Source organism: Melanotaenia boesemani, chromosome 10 (assembly GCF_017639745.1).
Source record: "Melanotaenia boesemani isolate fMelBoe1 chromosome 10, fMelBoe1.pri, whole genome shotgun sequence".
Classification (NCBI taxonomy): Eukaryota; Metazoa; Chordata; class Actinopteri; order Atheriniformes; family Melanotaeniidae; genus Melanotaenia; species Melanotaenia boesemani.
In genome coordinates, this window is record NC_055691.1 from 29,955,250 (window position 1) to 29,977,510 (window position 22,261).

Here is a 22,261-nt window from a genome sequence, read left to right on the forward strand (position 1 = left end):
ACTCAGGTCTCCTGCCTGGGAGAGGGATGCTCTGCCTACTGAGCTATCCAGGTGCTTCAGTAAGTCATGCAGTGCCTCAGCCATTCTAAGTTAACGCAAGTCGTTCTACTTGCATGATTTAAGAAAAATAAAGCTATTCATTTTGGAATGAATGACCAAGTCAAAGTTCAGACTTTATCACATAAAAATGTTGTAGAAGTACCTAAAACAAGATTCTACTGAGAAAAAACACAAAGTTGAAAAAATAAATTCCTCCAGGCTGATGATCTTAAGTTGTAGTTATTGTTGTACAAGGGAGTCGTATCAGCTCTGAAAGGCTAAGGAACACAATCTTTTGCTACTCAAATATGAAGTATGGAATAATATGAAAGTCTGTTGTCAACTGCAGTTGGGTTATTTTAAGCCTTTTATGCATGAATTATTAAAATAATGAGTGCATTTTTTAAAGAAGTGTCAATTGTAGTTATTATTTTGCATATATGCTTAAATATAACTACATAGCATCGTTCTTAGAGGATCCAGTTCAACCAAAAACACGAACTCTGTGACTATTACATCAACCTTTATAATTATAGATTTACAGTCTGAATACAAACCTTGGAGGCTTCAACTAAATGTGAAAACCTTGTAATTTAGTTACTTTGTGTTTTGCAGTTTAGAGTCAGTAACAAGTTTTAAGTTTTATACAATTTCATTGGCTTATATAGGTATTTGAAAGGCCAAAAATGTGTTAAATATCAATCAGATTTGAAAACCCATCCAGATATCCAGACAGAAAAAAAACATTTAAGACATTTTACAAATATTTTAATGTAAAGTTCCATCGGAATGTACAGCAATATATGTTAATAAATAATTCATTGCAGTTATACAGCCCAAATAATACATTACATAACAACTGATTGAAGCAAATATTCAAGATTTCACAGCAAGTTTGTAGAGGTGACTGGGCAGGAAGGTCAGGTGAATTGGGAAAACTCTTATTGTAGTTTGTGCTTAAAGATTTGAATAGATGAGAAGAAAATACGACTGTGACTATTAATCTGGCATAGACTAAAATAAATCTAATAAAAAAAAAACTGAGGGTGTAGTTTATTTTCTTCCAAAGGAGTTTTTCTGTTAATCAATAATCAGGTAATCGATTCAAATCTATTTGATACTGAAAACAAAATTGGCTCAATAATAAAAATCTGCTGTTTAAAAGTACTTCAGTGTCAAATATGTCATGCCAACCATTTAACAACATGTGGAATAGAAAAATGTATTAACGTTTATGGTCACATGGTATGGCTTAGGACACATACTCCTGGGTAAATCATCTGAGCAATGACAGTGGCTTATATTTGTAAATTTCCTGTGCATCTCTTGGTGCATCTTTCAAATCTTAAACATTTTGACATCACATGACATTTTTTTTTTATACAACTGTCCTACCGTCCTTAATTTTCTAAACATTTTTATTCTGACCAGCAGCAATTTCCCTCCCAAAAAAAGCATATGGCTTTCCACATATAATGGTTAAAGCAGTAAAACATACAAAACTCTTCATCTATCACAAGTGACATTACCAGTAAAAAATTTTAACCTAAAAAGAGTTGAACTGAAACCATTTGACATTAAATATACTCTGGATGCTTCCTGTACTCTATAGATCATTTAACCAGCACATATATTGCGCCAGACACATTATACCAAGCAGAGGACTGTCAAGTATTTCCTCCAACTCCATTTCAAGTGCATCCTGTCAAGTTTAAGGCCTGAGGTGTGCATTGATTCTTTAACTCAAACCTCACTGCACAGCTGGACACCTCTCACTGCTGTCCAGAGGCTACAGATGTGTGCTTGGTGATACAACTCATCGATGTGGATGCTGTTAGCATGAATTGTTATGATATGAGCCAAATGATGGACAGTCCTTAAAGCCAACTCAGGTAGTTGGAGTTATGAATGCTGTTTCACGGGCAGTCGCACTCTCTGGACACCATGGATTATGGTTACTGCGGCCAGAATAACAGGTAATAAACTATCTGGCAACAATTAGGTGACATGACCGACTGGCCAGAAACAAGAAAGCAGCTGGCTCCTTCAAGTGCTTCATGTGTGGTGAGTGGCCTGAGTCCAGTCTGATTCGCTCTTGTTACTGTTCCTTCAGTGTCAGAGGTGTAACTCTTAGTGTAACTCGGAGGTCACCTCGGCATGTGCCCGTTGACTTGGCTCCTTCCCCAGTGAATGTTAGGTAGTGTCAAACACCTCCTGAAGTGCTCGAGCTGGGCCTGTAGTCTGTCCCGCTCCTCTCTCACTTTCTGCCTCTGACTCACCAGCTCCTGATAAACAGAGAACATGTACCACTCTCATTACACAGCTACATGAAAGCATACACATAAAGACAGTAACACTGCTTATAAAATCTAAAAAAAAAAACAACAAAAAATAAATTTACAAAGAAACAAGCTATGTAGTATCAGACTGAGATTCTCACCCCCATAGTGAGAGAAAGCTGCTCTGCTGTTCTGGTTAGATTATAGTTCTGAGCTTCAAGTCTTTTACACTGGCTGTGGAGAACCTGCCGCTCTATGCTCCATTCTGAGTGCAGAGAAATACAAATTCAGTTAGTCAAAATGATTCAAATGTTGTAATTTTTCTAGCTTTCTGAGACAAACTTAAATCTAAAACAACCTGACTTGACACCGACTTACCATCCACATATTCCTGATAGGCCTCAAAAATAGCTTCAATCCCCTGCCACTTCCTTGGAGATTCATCAGTCTCTTCCTCCTCGTCCTCCTGACCTGACTCCTCATCCTCATCAGAAAGATGGTCCTGTAGAGCTGGAGGATCCCGAATGGCTGCAGGGGAATGGAAGTGGTGGCCGTTGATGTGTGCAAGCTGAGGTGTATGGCTGAGATTTGCAGTTTTCATCTGAGATATATTGTGAGGCAGCAAGTGATCAGACTTCCCACCAGCCTCAGGGGCATTATTTGAGACGCCTTAGAAGGAAAGAGTAAAAAGAAAAGAAAAGGTCAGTCTTTTTTTAAACCATTCTTATCACATCTCAAATCATTTGGGGTGATGCACATTGTGACCACTAGATGGCAGAACAGCCATTTTAAAATACACCAACTGTACCACTCAAAGCTGAGTCTGCGTGTATGGAAGTGAGTGGCTAACCTTTGTTCTGCAGCGTGCTGTTTGTGGACTGCAGCACAGCTTGGTGGAAGCGCTGAGCGAAGGCCTCGGGTGTGAACTTCTCCCAGGGCCGATTCCGCCCATTTTGCACCGGACTGATCTCCTTTTTCAGGGGAGGAGCTACAATACCGTTCTGGTGGGCTTGAAGCTTCCTGCTTGACTGAGTTTCAATGCATGCAGACTTTTCGTGATGGGAGGTCAAGGGAGGAGGAATTCGGGTCACTTGGGAGTCCATGGATGGTTTGAGTGTGTCATTATGTAGGTGCTTAGGTTTGTGTAGGTAGGGCGGGGAGGGGCTGGGAGAATCTGGGTACAGTTGTCCATTTGACTGAGACAGCACAGAAGCTGTGGAGGAGTCACCTAAAAGATGAGCACAGTTTATTTAAAGGACTCTCCTGCAACCTTAAACTTTGAGATAAGTTAACACGTTTGTGTCTGTGTGTGTGGCTCACCAGCTGAGGGAGCAGTAGGACTTCCACATAGTGGCAAAGGATTATATCTGAGTGTGTCTAATGTCACAGTCTTCCTCTGAATGGCCCTCAGCAGCTCTTCTGCCCGCTCCTTATCTACAGAGAAAAAGACAGAATGAGAACACCCATCATTCATTCTGAGGGTAAAAAAAAAGACACAGGGACTTTAAAAACTGAGTTTTTCCAACAGAAACTGATGGAAACATGTTACTAAATGGATTCAGTGCTACAAACTACAGCATGGCCATAAAAATCAAATGTCAGTAAGTCTTATCATTTCCACTTTTTACCTAAATGATTTTCAAAAGGTCAGTTTATGCTGATTTTATCTCCTATGTCATCCAAATCAAGATCTTGCACTTTTGCCTCACAGAAAAAAAACCTCTAGAAGCAAATAATGCCAAACCAGCAGGGCTCCTCTTTGCTAGTAATATTCTTTTGAAAACAATACTATTTTATAATCCAGTGTTCAAAGCCTTAAGAAAAACAAAACCTAATGTTCATTTATTTTTAACAACATAAAAATAGAATAGCAACATAAACACAGCTGAATCTTTTAAAAAAATAGGCCATAAGAAACACACAGCCCTGAGTTTATGTCAGACTGCTCACACAGTCTTAGAAAATGAAGCAAACAAGTATAGAGTGTAATTTAAATGACTGAAAACATTAAAACCCAAATATAAAAGTCCAGCTGGGAAGGAGCTGGAGGTGTGTGACTGATAATGACAATAACTCTAGGGGGAGTCATAATGATCTTCCGAAATTTCCAAAAAGTAGTATAGATTTCATAGGATGTGCATGTTTAAGTCCCATAGAAATATTTTAAGCATCCTCACTTTCAGTTCATTCCCTGCACAGCAGTGAATATGCATATGCTTTCAAGATATATGAATATGGATTAAAATCCAGAACAAAGTAGAAAATCTCTGATAATCCTCCCTAGCTTAATTTTCTTCTCACCCCTCCTACATCTTTAGTTTAAACACAAAATTGAGAGTAAATACTGTGTTCTCCAAGGTAAACCTCCAGAACTGCAAAGTAGGATGTAGGCTGTTACCTCTCCTCTGCTGTGGGCTGACATGGCTGAGGTCAAACATAAGGAGGAAGTCTTTTTTCTCCTCCAGCTCGGGGGTGCTGTCCATCTGCTCAGCAGTGTACGGGGTGGTCAGGCGAGCCGTAGGTGTTGAAGGTGAAGTAATCTTTTTTTTGCCCTGCACTGCTGGTGGAGAGACGCTGCGATCTCCCATCATCTTCCTCCTCTTCCTCCTCTTCTGCACCAGAATCTCATCGCGATGGGTCAATGTGGTGAGCCCACACAAGCGCAGAAAATCCACTTTCTTTAGAGACAGGGACTGGGTGTATGAATCTCAAACAGAAATTTTCAAGCTTCAGTCTGTGATGTGATTCTGTGCTTTTACACACCTCAGAGGACGTGTCCAGCTTGAGTGGGGGCTGTTCTGTTACTCTCCTCAGATGAGCTTTAACCTCTTCCTCATCACTTTCGTCATATGAGTCATCCAAGTCATAGTAATAACCTGATAAAAGCAGGGGAGAAATCATCATTCATTATTCAGAAATTGCAGACCTACAAAGCATGATAGCATCAACCATTCCTAGCCGTCTTCTTCTCTTGCTGCACCTCTCACCTCCCTCTCTGGCCTCCTTCCTTCTCTTCTCTTCTAGATCCAGTTTACTGAGCAGCCGACGGTGCTGCTGGAGAACCTCGTCGTAAACCAGCATGTTGTCAGGTGCCTGCCTCTGTCGCTCCCTCATTGGAGACGGAGAAGCCGCCTGACACCGACCGCCCTGTTCACTCTGAGCTGACAGAGGCACGCAGGGTCGGTGAAGGTTATTCATGTGATGCCGGGGGTAAAAGTTCTGCATAGTTCGGTCCTGCTCAGATTTATTCCAGGACTCCTGCAGACCTCCTCCTCTCAGTGAGGGGTATCTCTCTGGGCTTCTTGTAGTCCTCTTTCCTCCATCTTCCATTCTCTCTCCCCAGCTCATCAGGGGTCTATCCACTCTAGTCAGTCCTGGGGGAGGTCGGCTAGGTGGTGTAGAAGGGTTGAGTTTTCTGCGGGCGTCCACTGGTGTGTCAACAAGGGCAGCTGGGTTCCACAGAGTAGCAGGTGGGGCAGGAGGGTGATGGGGATCTTTAGGGGATATCAGGGGAGGTGGAGCCCCAAGACAGGGGGGCACATCTTTGTTGCCTAGGTTATGATAGACTGAATTTGCCCTGTTAAGAAAAACATTTTAAAAATCAACAAAGGTCAGTGAAAAATTGGTGAAGGAGATTTTTTTTTTTAAACTAGTTCATTTGACTTTGTTACCTGTGGTTCTCCCTCTTCAGCTCCACACCTTTCCCAGGAGACCTGAGGCCAACCTCCAATGGACCTTCCCTCTCTTGTCTTTGCACTCGTTGCTGTGTCAACCATGCCTCCTCTCCGGCCCTCTGAGTCATCATAGCGGCTGCCAGAGCTCCGTGGATCCCCCCAGAGGCCGCAGAACGATGTTTCCCCAAGTGAGAAGGCAACAGACTGGGCACAGGGTGCGGGACAGAGGCCCTTGAGGAGGGGAGTCCAGGCTGCAGAGATGGAGGTTTAGGTGCTGGGAAACCCTGCTGGTCTGAGTCCTTGGTTTTATCTGCTGAATGAATGAATGAATGAATGAATGAATGAATGAATGAATGAATGAAAATACTTTATTAATACCAAAAGGGAAAATGAAACAAGGAAAATCTTTTTATCATTATTATTATTATTATTATAATAATAATAATAATAATAATAATAATAATAATAATAATAATTATTATTATTATTATTATTTTTATTATTATTATTATTACTTTTATGTGAAATGTCTCCGTATTACATTTTATAATTACATTCTGCATCAATTTTAGCATAAAAAGCTCATGAAGAGAAAATAATTCATCAAGTTTACAAAACGTTTTATTCTCTGGGGAGGACAAATGTGCCAAGTTACTTTTCAATCTGCCTAATTTACTTTAATATGTCTTGTGAACATACTCTGATATGGTGGTTGGGCAAAAGAAGGCGTCATGAAGGGTCACAAAAATCATTAGAGATTGTCCTTGGGGGCCATAACATATTACTAACAGATGTCACTGCAGTCACACCAGCAGCTGTCACACATTAAATCCTTTCAGACATTAGGAACTCTTTTTTTTATATAGTTTCTGTAAGACTTGGAGGAAGTACCTCCTTTAGTGTGTATGCAATGCATTCGAACAGTTTGTAACACCTGGTTTGTCAGGTCCTTTTTAGCACCTACCTTGAAGAAGTGGTTGACATTAGGGAGTCCCTACGACTATTAGTCTGTTTATTCTCTAACCTCTAGATTTTCAAATCAGAACATGGTGATGAGAGGAGGTCTATGCTGTTTCAAAGGACATGCACTGAACAGAGTGATTTGACGTAATCGTAATCCTCAAAAAGAGATCATATATCCTACATGTGTGAAATTATGATTTATTCAAAGACACTTAAATTTTGATAGGCTTTTACTGCTTTTCTCAAAAGTCAGAAACTAATAAGTGACGAAGTCTGACTTCATTTTAAGAAGCAAATATTTACTTGTAATAGCTCACTGGCTGGAAGTTTATAGGATAAAAAAAAATCATCATGAACACAGGTATCCAGGAGTAAACTAAGTAAACTATAATAATGGTGGGCGTGAGGGGGCAGTTCATCAACCACTGGGTGTCTGGTTGTGTATGTGCCTGTATGTAAACATAGCATGCATGTGCCTGTGTAGGTACCAGGCCTGTTGGGGGTCAGCCTCTCTCCTGGTCGGACCCTCTCCTCTGGTAGTGCCCTCCGAGCCTGCAGCTCAGCCAGGTAGTGGCTCTCTGCCGCTCTAACCATCTGCTGCTGTCTGTCCCTCTGCCTCTCCTTCTGTCTGTCCAGCTCCCTCTCACGCTCCTCCTCCCGCTCTCGCTCCATCCCGGCCTCACGCTCCCTCTCTTTCTCGCGTTCACGCTCCTGCTCCCTTTCACGCTGGCGGAGCTCATTCTCCATCTGTAGCCTGTGGGGGAGGTTGACAAGTACGCACACACACACACACACGCCACACGAGGGGAGAAGGTGAGAGATGCAACACCCAACATGAGGCAGATATTAGCCACACACTGGTGAACCTCACGCAAACATTTCTGATAAAACACACACACACATACACAGCCATACACACACACTCTCCATTTACCACAAGGAAAATAATCCATACACAGCATGACTGAGCTAGAGCAGACGAACACTTAATAGGTATCCACAGGAAAATGACAAAACACACATATGCACACCCAACAGCACACATTCACCAGCAATCAATACCACACAAACAAACCTACAAGATATGTTGAAGCTATTACAGAACCAGATGATAAATACCATCCATTTCAAACACAAACATTCCCCCTGTGAATTATGCCAGAGGGAAACAATGTGCACTGTCAAAGTGAGAAAGGAGCTCAATGCACTAAGAGAAAACGGCACACAGGGAGTAAAATAATACTCCCATCTGTGTATGTGTCTGAGATTTTATGCATGCACTGGCTGTGCATAGGTGTGCAGTGGGCATGTGTGTGTGATGAGTGTATAGGAGGCACTGTGGGGTGTGTGCTAAAAATATCACACACACTCAGCAACCTGTGCTTACCCTGCAGTGAGAGATTACGAAGCCCTGCAGAAGAAAGAAAGAAAGAAAGAAAGAAAGAAAGAGAAAGAAATTTACCTCTCAGACAAAGCTGTGTGGTTCACCTCCCCAGGGTAGCGGCCTCCTGGTAGATGTAAGTGCAGAGCAGAGGGGTGAAGAGGAGGGAAGGCACCTCCTGCAGGCACAGAGTAAAACTGCGACCGCAGTGTAGAAAGACACAAGGATTCCTCCATCCTGTTGACAAAAAAAACACCTCCATCACACACTGAAACACCTCCATACCATTGCGGAGCCTTGCTTTTAACCTGTACAGTGCTGCACTATTAGATGGTCCTCTTTTGCTAAGAGTAGACAGCAAACAAGATTTCCAGAAAGGGTTTCGTAATTTTGATTGATCAGGACTCAGCTAACTCATTTTTTTCCTTGCTTTTGCTTTTAAGTGTAATCTATTCACTCCTTTAAAAATGTTTGTGTAAACATTTTATGCTTTAAATACTGTTTGCTTAGATCTTTAAAAATGGCAGGTGGGTATTACAAATGTATCTGCAGCATTTTCCTAAAAACATTATGATTTGATAAATAAACAGTAATTGTGTGGGTGGTTCTTTATTTAATTTTTGTTCAGGGTCCCACTTGACAGAGTTTGATATTGTTACCTTTGTAAGGACAGAGGATGATGGAGGTAGGCAGGATGATAGAAAGCAGCGGCGGCAGCAGCATGGGCAGCAGCAGCAGCGGGGTCGAGACTCAGGGGCAAAGAGGTCAGTCTGAGATCGTCTGAGGTGGGGAAGGGCCGGAGAGCTCTCAGATATTCCTCTGGAACAGCGCCTGAGGGAACCACAGGGTGCATCTGCCCAGGCAAACTGCAGAACAAGCATAATAAAACCATTAAAGATTCAAATGAGAGCTGTATGAAGACACATACATCCACACCAGCTATATATGCATGTGCCTCACTCACCTTATGCTATGTATCCGGGGGTCTTGCATGATGCTGCTGGGGGTGTGGCCGAAGGAGTGAGCCAGTGGGTGAGGTGAAACAATGGGCGGCGTCCTCTTATCCTGCTGCGGCTGGCTGTTCTCAGCTCCCACTCGCTCCCTGCTGAGCCCCTGAACGCTCGGCTCAACCTGACGAAGATTCAGACAGACATGCAAATAGATTGAGATTAGTGATTACTATGTGTATTCATGAGGTTTGTGTGCAAGATCCAAAAATGAGCACAAAGGGTGAGCAATGAGATGGGGTGCCTGGGTAAAAACCTCCGAGCTGCATCCGGTAGATCACTGGAGTGGAAAAGTGGGTCTGATATGTCACAACAGGTCAAGATCATAGTGGACAGATGATCCTAATATCTGGCCAACTGCTCTCTCCTTCATCGCTCCCACTCTGAGCTTGGAGAAGATGCCAGAAAATTTAAAATTATCAACGCTCCACCACCCCCTACTCTAAAAAAATTTAAAAAATATAAATACAAATATATTGAAAAATGTCTATATGCATATGGATGTTGGATGTTGGGTATAGAGATTAAATAGCCTTAAGCATGTGAACACAAGACACATATATCCACTAATGTGTCATATATTGTTGCTACAGCAACATCCGACAATACAGGTTGGGCTGACCATAAACAAATGACCTCTCTCAGCAACACATGGTCTGCTACCTACACATGATTTGCAGCAAAATAGTTGTGCTTTGAATATGTTTGAATAGTTTTGGATATGTCATTCATGGAAAGCAGATTCAAACCAGTGACGAGCCATCCTCTCTCACTCAGTATCATCTAGCAAATCTCCACTGGTTGAAGATGAGAGGGTAAGGCAACACACAGCGAGTCTGGACAGCAGCCATCACATTCCTCGACCTCTGACCCTGCAGACAGCCAACAGCCTTCATAAAAGCAGCTACAAACACGCACGGTGTGTTTATGCTGCTGAAATTGAATGTACGCAAAGCTTTTTGAGCCCCATCTCTGGTGCTCTCCTTTTCATTCTTCCTCCCCTCCCCTCATTTCTTAACATCCTATTCTATGTTTTCCTGCCTCCCTCCCTCCTTCTCTCTCTCTGAATGTCTGAATGGGAGCCCCAGGCAGGCAGAGCCACAGAGTGCTCTTTGTGAAGGGGGAGAAAGGCAGCTCTGATCCAGGGGGAAGTGGCTACTGTGGGGGCTAACCTCGGCATTGTGTGAGGGGCCTGGTTCCTTGCCCCAGCTTAAATTCACTCACACACCCACAAGCAAACACAAGCACACACACACACATCCCTCGCATAACCCTAAGTCTTTTGTGGTGAAGGGTCAAGTACACACACACATGCACACACACATGAGCATGCATACATACACACAAACACTGCAGGAAGCTGAACACAATTGGTGCCAGTCTCTGCAGCCTCCAGTGCTCCTTTACAAACAGACTGATTAGCTGGAGGAGGGAAGATGAGGCAGAACAGTATGAAAATGAAAGAGTGAGACAAGATGAAGAGAGCAGGAAGCATAAATGAAGACAGGAATGGTTGAATGGCTGGTTTTGACATTTGGATGTTGACAAGCACTAGGACTATTTCTTTAATGGAGCAGCAGCTAAGTGATAAAAGGACACAGAGAGACAGAGCACTCATCTGTGCTCAGAGAAAGAGGATGGCACAGAAAGAGCAGCAAGACAGCAGAGCAAAAAGTACAAATGCACAGAGAGATAACAGCAGATGTCTCATCTCAGACTTGTCTGGTGCACCAGCAAGTGTTTGACAAACAGCATGTCTTACCTGTCGTCCCTCTGCCCTCCACAAGCCGTTACTGGTCTTGGTGGGGGCAATGGTGACCACTGGAGTAGTGCTAGGGACACCGTGACCCCTGTTCTGGCCCAGGAGGGGCCCTACTGAGCCTCGCTTAGGTGTGGTGACTGGTGAGCTGTGGCAGGTGGCCGGGGAGGAGACTGGAGATGACTCACCGCTGAGAGTAGAACCTGAAGGATTGAATGACAGCAAGAAAGTGGGAAAAATGATCAGATTAAAAAGCTTTCTGGATCAACCATCAGACAGACAGTACATCAAAAGAAACTTTTTTATGTATGTGATAAGCTGACCAGTGATTCAGTTGTTATGATGGAAAACAACCCTGGTTAAATTTGACTTTGAAATAAAGAAAAGTGGAAAAAGGAAAAAAAAAATAGATACAGGAAGTAAAATAAATCCATAAAAACATGAGTTGTGAGAATTAGATAAAGTGTTACAAGGACAAGGACAAAAATCTGATATGAAAAAAGAGGATGTCATATAAATAAATGTGTTAAAAAAAAGGGCTGGGGTGTGACAGTGAAGGCGAGGTGTTAAATGTGATGAAACTGGCATTACTCTGTTACTGTAACACTACACACCAAAACACAAGCACACTCAGAGACAGAGGAACTACTGAGATGGAGAGAAGGTAGGAGTGGATGTGTTCATGCGGAGATACAAAGAGAGAAGCCATGATGGTGATGGAGAGCCGGGAACAGACAGATAGCTTGTTATAATTGGCTGTAATTAGATTCTCATAATTAGGAGATGAATGGAAGTGAATGAGGGAAGAAACGGAAAGGGAGAGGTTAGAGTAGGTCAGCTCTTATCCAGTCCCTTCATTAGGCCACCAGAGAGCTGAGCGAAGACACACATACACACAACCAAAGAGCCTTTAAATAGTACACATTAATGCATAAAGCAAAACTTTGGTTTGTAAAATTAGATATTTTCAGTCATTAACACCTCATTCACACCTTAAAGAGATTGCTTTGTGCTTGGAGAGTTACATAAGAAGATTGATGCCATTTTCATGTCAGTGTGCTAAGCCAGTTAGTTGAGCTTGGCACAAAGAACAGAAACCTAAGGTAAAAGAAATCCATCACCTACCACATTGTAGTGTCGAAATGGTTGACAAAGGTGGCTGTTTTTTGGGTGCGACCAATGAAGAAGAGTCATAAATATGTGTGTGTGTGTGTTCGGGGCTGCTTTAAGTTTCAAAGATTTGGTTTTGGGGTGGTTAGATCACTGCTCACCTCTGGGATCTTCGGCCTGTTTGGCCAGTTTACGCAGAGCAGCAGCGAATCCAGAATTTGCAGACTGGGTAACTGCGTTCCCATTGGTTAGTGGGCTGAGGGGACTGACTGTAGCCGTGGTGCGGGTTGCCGTGGAGACCATTCCTAATGATGGTGATTTATTGGATTCATGGTTCATACCTGAGGAGAATGGTAAGAAAGATGTAAGGGGGGGGGGGTAAATATTTGATGTTGCTACATAAAACACTGACAACCATGCGATGTTTCTGTCAACTGAGAACTTCGGTAACTGGAGTCTTATGAAGGAATTTTGTGTCAGCGTGTACAAAATACCTGTTTCTGAACACAGTTGGTGTCTTATTTATATTGAATGAATGAAACTCAACTGGAAGTGTGTATTTGAGTCTTTGTGTCTGTGCATGATAGTGAGTGTATGTGAGTGGGTCAGCTTCACCACAGATATAGTGGAAGGAGTAGAGCTGTGTCAAATAGAGTGCTGACCCTAATAGCAAATCACACACATGAGCGCACCCATGTCCATTTCCTCAAGGGAGCCAGCCGACACGTCTTAAGACCCCAGGAGCGTATACACGAAAGTCTTATTAAGTATTGCAGCAGCCTTTCACTCTCACAGACGCAAGCGTGAACACACACAGATAAACCGACATACAGGAAGACACATAACTGTAAAAGCCATCGATCAACCGGGCAGCAGACACAGAAAGAGCAAACATGGTTAGCATAACCTTTGTCTTCACCCTTTACCCTAATACTGACCCACTAATGTTAATTACAGCTGGAATTAGCCAGCAGCCCCCCCGCCGCCTGCTACAGCAATGACCTCATTACCAGTACAACACACACCCACACAAACACCTTTAAAGCATACACACATAAACCACAAAACAAGCAGACAAAGAGCTAAAGCAGCAAACACACTCATGAAAAATTCATGTGTGCCACACTGAACATGATTATTGAGTGTTGTGCTCATTCCACCGGCAACGTTGATAAGCAAAAAGGACAGTCAGGTGTCAGAGCTGCAAGAATCAGAAATCTCATATTTACAGATGTCAGGTAGATTTTACCTTCTACCTGCCAAACATGTGAGCAGAAACACACACAGGAAGCTGCAGGGTGGCAAACAGGGTTAGAGCAGATGTATGAAGGAGCAAGTGGACAAATCTTGGACACTAAGTAGACATGAAGTGGAAAGGAAGAGGGGTTTGCTGATATAATGTATACGGCTTCCTGCAACTCCTGACATGATTGTTTTCTCTCCTGTTCACTCATCTGATCTCACAGGATCTGTTTCTCTATAATCTTGTGTCGTAAATTTTCTTTATGTTCACTTCTGTGGCTAAACTCACATTTTAACATGGCAAAAAGCAAATTGAAACTGAAACTGTAAATCAGTGATGGAAGAGATGAAGAGAGTAAAAGATCCTGACAAGCTCTGTGTATGTGTGTGTGTGTGTGTGTGTGTGTGTGTGTGTGTGTGTGTGTGTGTGTGTGTGTGTGTGTGTGTGTGTGTGTGTGTGTGTGTGTGACTGCTGAGCCCAGCAGTCAAGGGAGAGATGATAAGACAGTTTCTATCGGCTCCTCTTCCTCCCTCCTCTCTTCACTCTCACTCTTTCCTCCTCGCTTCTCCTCTCCCTTTCTTTCACGTTTATCTCAGCACTCTGGAGCTTATTTGACAAAAGCAAACACACATAATCTCCTCTCTGTCCCTTGTTTTCTCCCTTCCTTCTTTTTGCAATCTTTTCTCACACGATTCCTTTGATATTTAGCCACGTCATTAACAAGCTCGAGTAAATACACATACGCTGAAGTGTGCATATGCACATAATTCAAACATGCAAACACTCACCCTCCCGCTCACTGTTCTCCTCCTGCTCGCCGTCTTTCTGCTCCTGTGTGAGACTCTTTCACTCTCCCCCTCTCAGCCTTGCAGCTGCTACATGGTCACGTGACCTCTTTTCTATCCACCTCCCCTCCTCCTCTTCCTCCTCCTCAACTTTATCTTCCACCCTCCACCCCCATGCCCTCCCTCTTCATCTATCAACCTCTCCATCCTACCTCCTCCTACTCATCCCCACTCCGTCACTCTTTTTATCTTTCCATTTTCTCTCTTCAGCCATCCCCTCTCTGTCTTTCTGTTTGTCTGTCTTTCCTTTTCTTTCTTCATTCTTTTGGCTCGGGCTCCAGGGAGAGCTGGTGGTGGCTGGCTTGGGGGGGGGTTAGAGGGAGGAGGTGGAGGGTGATGACGGAGAGGGAGAGTTCCATGCGTGTGTGTATGTGTGTGTGTGTGTGTGTGTGGTAGGAGGTAGTGTTAACCCTTCATCCATCACTCTGTCTCCGTTTTAGTCAGCTCTATCTGCTTTGAGACATGGGGGGTTGGGGTGGGCTATGGTGGGGGTGGGTTTTACAGTGACCTTTCACCGTTCACCTCTGACCGATGACCTCGACAGCAGGGGGGATGTAGGATGAAATGCACGACAGTCCCGAGCACAAATTAAGAAATTTAACTCCCTCTAGGAATCTTCTTTTAAAAGTGATGAGTGAATAAGTAAACATGCCTGGAAGGCCTTGCTAGCGGTGCTGGCTGTGAGGCGGTAAAGCTCATTGCATCATAACACAGTAGGGTGGAGGCAGAGGAAGAAGAAGAAAGAAACATCTCTGATGTTCAAAGTAATACTGGGGCAGAAAATGTGAAGTTGACCTGGGAATAGCAGCATCTCAAAAGCCTGTTGTTACCTAAAGGTTTAACTTTAGACTCAAAAAACACAAACTTGTTACTAACAATAATAATAATAACAAAATAATAATAATAATAATAATAATAATCTAAAGGTGATGCAGGCATAATATGACAAAATCAATATAAAAGAATAAGCGGGAGACATTGTTTATATAGGATTTAACCTTGAGCTCTGAAAAATTAAGCCAATGAAGATGTGTATTAAACCAGCATTGCTTTAAACGGCCAGCAGGGGGCGTGTCCACTGGATGCAAAAACAAGTCTGTAGAGAAGTGAAGATTTGTCACACTGTGCTGCATGCTAGGACAGGAGAGCCATCTTGTAAGGAAGGCTCTCCCATTATCTACATTTGTGACCTCTGGTCAGATTTTGTTGAGTGTGTGTGTAACAGTCAAATCTAGTAAAGAAAAGATGAAGAAAGAGAAACCAGCAGTACTCAATTTGCACAGCTAAATGCATTGTTTGCATATTAATGAGCAGACCCTACAGTTTGAGCAAACATGTGAACAGTAACTTTGAGTTCAAGGTGTGTTCATACGAGAGACAGTCTCAAAGCAGGTGAGAAGCAAGGCGACTTTATGACTGACAAATCCTTGTTTTATGAACGACGAGTTGTCAATCAGTCAGTGTTATGGATTCTGCCAGGCTTAACCCTTCCGCAACACAAGCAATTAAAAAAAAAAAAAACACAAGTGTGGCTCTCACAAGGTCAATCTTAAGAAATTAGGTCACTTTGTGATACTACACAATACATTTTATGTAAAAAAATGCTTTTAGTCATTCATTAGTCATTTTAGACACTCCACTGGTATCCTAAAGCCGACCAATAAGGACAAACTAATAAGAAGAGGCCCAAATAAAACCTTTAAAATCACCCCCTGTGCAACAGTCTATAAACCAACAGGTGAAATCTCAGATACATACATCAGAAACCCAATTTGTATGTTAGTGTGCATGCAGAATATTTCATGTATTAACAAAGCTGTACTGACACTGTTAACACTTATTGAGTCTGGTCCTTGTTCTTCATCCTGTTTTGCAGTCACTGTGATACAAATGTGGTCTCTGATGGTGGCACAATCAGAAAAAGCCAGGCGGTTATTTATGTCTGCGGATAAAGTTGTGGCAATCTGTTTTTCCAGTATTTTTACTCTGGACTAACTGACTAGTCATACATCGACCAAATCACTCTGCAGACAGTGGTACATCTAAAATTAACCCAGCGCCACAAACTAGTAAAACTTCCCTCAGCTTTGCCAAAATGGAAATTATGTCCAACCGCGCCTCCATTCACCCATACACAAACACACCCACATTCGCAGTCACATTCTGCTCAGCATGATGCAAGTGATGCAGGACATGTCGAAGCTTGTATCTTTAACACCTCTCTTTGTGTGTCTCTCACTCTCTTCTTTTTTTACTTTCGCTTCCTCACACACAGACAGAAAACACACTTGACTCAGGGGGACTGAAAGGACAGCAGGGGAGGACCTGCTCTGCCCCGTCAGCTCATTAAGAAAAGCACAATGTGTGTGTTCGTCTGTGTGTAAGCAGGGATAGGTCATTAGGGTGGAAGAAGAGGTTGTAACACACTACCTACTCATTAACCCTCATCACATTGGTATGTCTGAGTGTGTGTGTTCCTCTGTGGCTACTATGTCAACACTTAGACATTACATTGACTATCCTCACTTTTTGTTTACAAACGGTTGCCTGACAGACCAGTAATGAGCGTGCACAAACACATGCACACACACATACACAAAATATGCTCTATTTAAGCTTTAAATTTCCGTCCTTGTTCCTGCAGTTGATGCCTATCACGTCAATGGCTACTACTACTTCCAGACTTTTACAAATTCTTCTAACAAGCGCACAGCACAAACACACACACATGAGAGAGAGAGAGAGAGAGAGAGAGAGAGAGAGAGAGAGAGAGAGAGAGAGAGAGAGAGAGAGAGAGAGAGCGAGAGCGAAAGTAGCCAAATGTTTTACTGCCTCTTAAACTTGTCTGTAATAGCAGTCAGAGTGGCGTCAACACAGCAGTCTCCTGGGTTACTCCAGGGGCTTCTAAATGGCTTTAGTAGCTCTGCAGCTTGCACAGAAACACTTAACACATCCTTACGATCCATAAACAATGAACACACTCTCCCACTCTGAGATCTCACACACTCCCAAGAATGGCACACAAATCATGAAAAAAGACAGAAAAACAGTAGTGACATGGACCAAGACAAACATATGCACACTGTCTGCACTAATACATGCAAAGATGGGCACAAGCACAATTAGCTGACTCAGGATTCAGGCGTTTGTGCGTCACAGAACGTATGCATGTGACCCCAGGGGACCAAACAGCCAGCATGCATTTATAGTTCTGGGATAAATGGAGCAGAAAAACCACATACTGTAATAACCAACACGTCCAGCAGAAAATGAAGACAAAAATAAAACAGGAAGCAGATCCACAAACACACTGGAGCAGAGAGGGGTGGCACGCAGCAAGTACGGAGGAGGTATGGGAAGAGCATAAGTCGGCTAGCCCAAGTAGAGTCATGTTTACTGTGCAATCATAACAGAGTCAAGATGTTAGTGAAAGGTCTATAAATTATCACCGCCACAGCTTAGAGCTGAATTGTGGGCTGTGAGCAAACACAGCATGACTACAATTGAAAAGCTCTTCATCTCTTCTTTTCTTTTTGAGTTCTCTCCCCACCACCTCCTCCTGACTGCAGGGCATCATTCCTCTCTCAGTGACCCCCTCTCAGTTTCTCTAATCATTGTACTTGTCTACAAGCATCTTGTCACTGTCTTTCAGTTGCAGAATGAAGATAAAAATAGCACCTGTTCTGGGACACCTCACACTTTTCTCTGTTTGTCTGTGTCATCATTTCTTTGTCTTGTCATTTTCTCCTCACTATCTCTTTTTCAGTCTCCAACCACTAACTCACCAGCTTCTCCCATCACATCATCTACAGTTCAGTTTTTTTTTTTACCCCTTTGTGTCATCGATCTCTTCTGCAAAGAGTGGCTCAGTCTCGCCTCTCTGATACGGAGATGATGCAAAAAGATAAAACAATCTGAGGCAAGTCAGTCCTGCTGTGTCTCACTTGGTGATGCTACCCGGCTGCATCCCACTGCTGCCGGCAGGTTTTTATTTAGCGTGTGTGCATGTGTGTGATTATTCAGAGGTTTGTGTCAGACGGTTAACAGCCTCAGATCGCCAGGTGCCGACACCACTGTGGCTAGACCTCGACCATCTGAGCAAACATGAGGTGTATGCTGACACACAGGCTAACAGATGCACAAAAATTTTCCAGTCAGGCAGGTGCTGTGTAAGTATAAAACACAATGTGCAATTGAGGTGTGTGCTACAAGAGGGCATGCAAACAACTATCACCAAACAACACGTGAATGTTGAAAGAAGAGCATATAGGAGGCTGCTGGCAGTCAGAGCAGAGCTTATACTGCTGGCTAGCTCTGAGAAAGTTAGGTTTAATGGATTTTATGGACTATTTCCACACATATTATCCCTGTACAAATAACAACAAAGCAGTGCAGACTTTGCGGATGTTACAGTTGTCACCTGTCCTCTGCAGGCAGCTTGAGTACCTGCTTTTGACTGTTTGTTCTATGAGCTACAGAACAATACCAAATGGCCCTTAAGTCAGATTATGTAGTCAAATGTTGTTTCTGGGATTAAGAAGGATCTATTTTCTCGATTAATCACTGGAACATAATGAAAAATAATGCAAAATGTGATCTGATCCTTTGCCAGCACTTCACTACGATTCATGAAATTCAATATGGTAGTTTTTTTCTTTCTTTTCTTTTTTGCAAACAGACCATTTATTGGCTTGGCTTTCGCTTCTAAAGAGGAATCACTATCATATTTTTCCTGTCTTTAAGGCGACCGTCAATCCAGAGACAAGTCCAGGTGCAAGCATGTCAAACTTCAAATTATATTAAATAAAAGCAGCAAATTCTTATTTTTAAAAGAGTTGAGCTAGAACACTGATGATGAATATACGGTAGTTATTATTTAATTACTAGTTAAAAGGTAAACATACTAGTAGAGAAGCATAGTGGTCAGTGCTTGTCCACATTCACTAGCCAATAAGATACTTTTTTCTAGTCTAAGGAAAGAGAAACACTGATGAGGTGAACTGAAGCCATGAGCAGTGAAGCCTGAGTTTACAGCTTCTACATGAGAAGGAGGTAATTAAAGAGATTGGAGGTTTACTCAGTAACCCCTGCTGAGCAGCTGGTCTACGGCAGGTCAGGAGCAGCACATGGTGCATGGAGCGCATGTGTGTGTGCTGAACTCCACCTGCGGGTTGTGTACACACACAAAAGCGACGGGATCCGCTTGACTGCTGCTAATGCGCCCGGCGGCATCTATCTCAGCAGAACAATACAGTTGCTGTTAAAGGTCCCGGATTAAAGAGCGACTCCTCTGTCTCCCATGGGTGCTGTGAGACGAACCGTCATGAGGAGACTGGGTGACACACACTGTTGTGTTTTGGGCCTCTACTCCTGTGCATGAAGTTTACCAAGAGCAAACAGGAGCCGTGTTTGATCACTGACAAGTTTGACAAGAAGACGACCCCCCCACCCCACCCACCAACACCAAGACTGCATCAAGCAGCAAATAATTAACTGGGCTAAACAGGAAGTGGACCAGCAGAACTTCATAATAAAGTGCACTGCTCTTTTCCGGGAAAATATGGGGTAAAACATTTTTTTATTTTTTATGTTATTAACGATCCATTGAAAGCTGTTTAATTTTCTTTGCTTCGCCTAGTACATTTAACTGCATATCTCAATTTGTTGCCCTAAAATAAGGCTTTATTTAAAAGCAGGAAACCACATTCTGTTTTATTTCCGCTGTCTTCACACTGTCTGTCAAGCTGAACCAGTTCGTTTACATGCTGATTATCACACACGTCCCATCTCAGTTATTAAAGCCTCCTGCACTTGGTGTAAAAATAGCTCCGGCTTCATTTTTAAAAATCCGTTTGACAAACGAGATTAAAACTGAAGACGAGACATACGTCAAAGCGAAACTTGTACACACACAACTCAGTTAAATAAGACAGCAATAAAGTAAACAGGCGCACTAATGACCACACCAACTCAAGTCTTAAGATTGTTTAATCATTTCCCCAGAACAATACCACTCAGCACCACTAGTGAAAAAGCCACATCCGGGCTTAAATGAATTCCCTTCACTAACAACAAAGCAAACAAAGACATTTGTGCTAAAACAACAGAAAACACACAACTTACCGCCTCACCAAACAGACAATCCACGAATACCAAGCATCCTGACTTAAATAAATGCAGTGACACTCTGTTTGATGTCTCCGATAGTATACACGGTGTGGAGATGTGAAGAGGAGAAGGACAACTCATTAACTGTCCTCTGAGAGGGAGACGGGGGGAGGCGGGGTATGAGAAGGGAGGGGAATGAGAGGGAGGAGGAGGAGGCGAGCACCTGCTCCACTGATTCTCCCTGGAGAGACGTAGAGATGGAGGGATGGAGAGATGGAGGGATGGAAGATGTGGCCCCACGCTGCAGATACCTCACAGCCTGGACATGTTTACTGTCCACAGGAGACAATCTGATCTGTTCAAGTCAGCTCCACCTGCTGTTACACCGCAACAGAGAAGCACTAACAGGCTTATTTAACTAATTAGTAATAAGACTAGTATACAGCAGCTGCAGCTGCTAATAATAACTAGCACCATGATTAACATCAGTAATATTAATGTGATATCTATGTCTTTTTTTATATATATAAAAACAATACTCAGACATCATGAAAAAATAATAGCAGCATTTAACAGTGGAACAAGCTTAAGCACTATAAATTATTTATAATGTAAACTGTATAAACAGAAATATGTGTCCAAAGCATTATTTAAGTAAAAGAAATACAGACAAACACCTTTTCTATTTATCTAAATGAGTAAAGATGATTCTAAGAAACTCAAGAAGAAAAGGGTAAAAAAAAAAAAAGGTCTGTGAAGGTTTCTTTGTACTGTTAAAAAAAACATACTTGATATCTAAGGAGCCTCTGGAGAAATATGTAGTGGTGGTTTTAGCCTGTACTGACAGAAGAGGCACAAAAAGGCAAGACAACACTACTCCTAAAAAGCAATGGTCTTTTTTGGCTGATATTTTATGAACTCATTAGACCAAAGCAGAGGTTTGGCTGATATTGAATGGCTGTATCTCAGGCAGTTCAGCAGGTTGTCCCAATTATCATATGTGCACAACACCCTATATATCAATGGGAGCTTGGATAAAACACCTTATAAGCACTCTCTAAAGCTTAACAATGGTTAAAAGATGAAGGGCAAAATAACTGCAGACCATTTTTAATTATAGCTGCATTCAGGAACTTGTTGGAAATGCAGTGTATCCGTTTAGTTGAGACAAAATCTGGTATGTAAACATACCAGCATAAGACATAAAACATGGAGGCTGCTCTATTACATCACATCCAAGAAGCAGTGAATATATTAGAGGAATCATAAAAGTCCAAATCGTATAACACACTGCCAGAAAACCTGGGTTTAAGGTGAAAGTTTGGAGTTTTTTTAACTGGATAACTTGAGGCACACATCCAATAGTACAAAGAATCATTGAAAAGTGAAAAAAGACTTTTGATATTTTGATTATTAAAAACTAGTTCATTAGCATTTACTTTTGAAAATGTTTTAAAATACTTTTTTCCATTGCAATCTGTAATTTAAATTTATTTTGGGGGAAATTATATGCCAAAAAAAAAAGAAAAAAAAGAAAAGAAAAAGAAAAAAAGATGCTAAAAGTGGTATGTGTATATGTTTTCATACCCTTTGCTATGAAGCCCATTAAGTTCTGGAGCTACCAGTTACCTTCAAAAGTCACATATTTATCCAAAAAGGGGTTAATTGTGTGCAAAATAAGTGGCAAAATCTCAGCAAATATACAACTGTTCTGAAAGGCTCCAGAGTCTGCAACATCACTACAAAGCATATGTAAATCTATCATCACAAAATGGTAAGAATGTAGCAGCAAACAAACCTGCCTAGAGAGGGTCATCCACCAAAATCCACAAACCAGGCTACAACAGCATTAA

General features: G+C 42.3%; 1 protein-coding gene across 5 annotated transcripts in view; it reads right to left on the reverse strand.

Annotated features, from left to right (window-relative positions):
- Positions 1-1,271: 1,271 nt before the first annotated feature.
- LOC121647827 (genetic suppressor element 1-like) overlaps positions 1,272-22,261 on the reverse strand; it is a 34,206-nt gene continuing 13,216 nt past the window's right edge. Inside the window, exons 1-16 of one of the 5 annotated variants that reach the window (XM_041997551.1) lie at positions 20,424-20,537; positions 12,374-12,553; positions 11,106-11,305; positions 9,301-9,467; positions 8,996-9,202; positions 8,418-8,573; positions 7,444-7,709; positions 5,990-6,305; positions 5,306-5,895; positions 5,082-5,194; positions 4,717-4,996; positions 3,639-3,752; positions 3,169-3,546; positions 2,697-2,987; positions 2,480-2,583; positions 1,272-2,324 (exon numbers count right to left, since the gene is read on the reverse strand). In XM_041997551.1, the coding sequence (XP_041853485.1) occupies positions 2,187-2,324; positions 2,480-2,583; positions 2,697-2,987; positions 3,169-3,546; positions 3,639-3,752; positions 4,717-4,996; positions 5,082-5,194; positions 5,306-5,895; positions 5,990-6,305; positions 7,444-7,709; positions 8,418-8,573; positions 8,996-9,202; positions 9,301-9,467; positions 11,106-11,305; positions 12,374-12,551 (3,498 nt within the window). In that variant the 5' untranslated portion in view covers positions 12,552-12,553; positions 20,424-20,537 and the 3' untranslated portion in view covers positions 1,272-2,186. Of the gene's footprint in view, positions 2,325-2,479; positions 2,584-2,696; positions 2,988-3,168; positions 3,547-3,638; positions 3,753-4,716; positions 4,997-5,081; positions 5,195-5,305; positions 5,896-5,989; positions 6,306-7,443; positions 7,710-8,417; positions 8,574-8,995; positions 9,203-9,300; positions 9,468-11,105; positions 11,306-12,373; positions 12,554-14,243; positions 14,333-19,483; positions 19,669-20,423; positions 20,538-22,261 lie in introns of those variants that run through there. The other 4 variants (XM_041997549.1, XM_041997548.1, XM_041997553.1 and 1 more) reach the window with 4 other exon arrangements.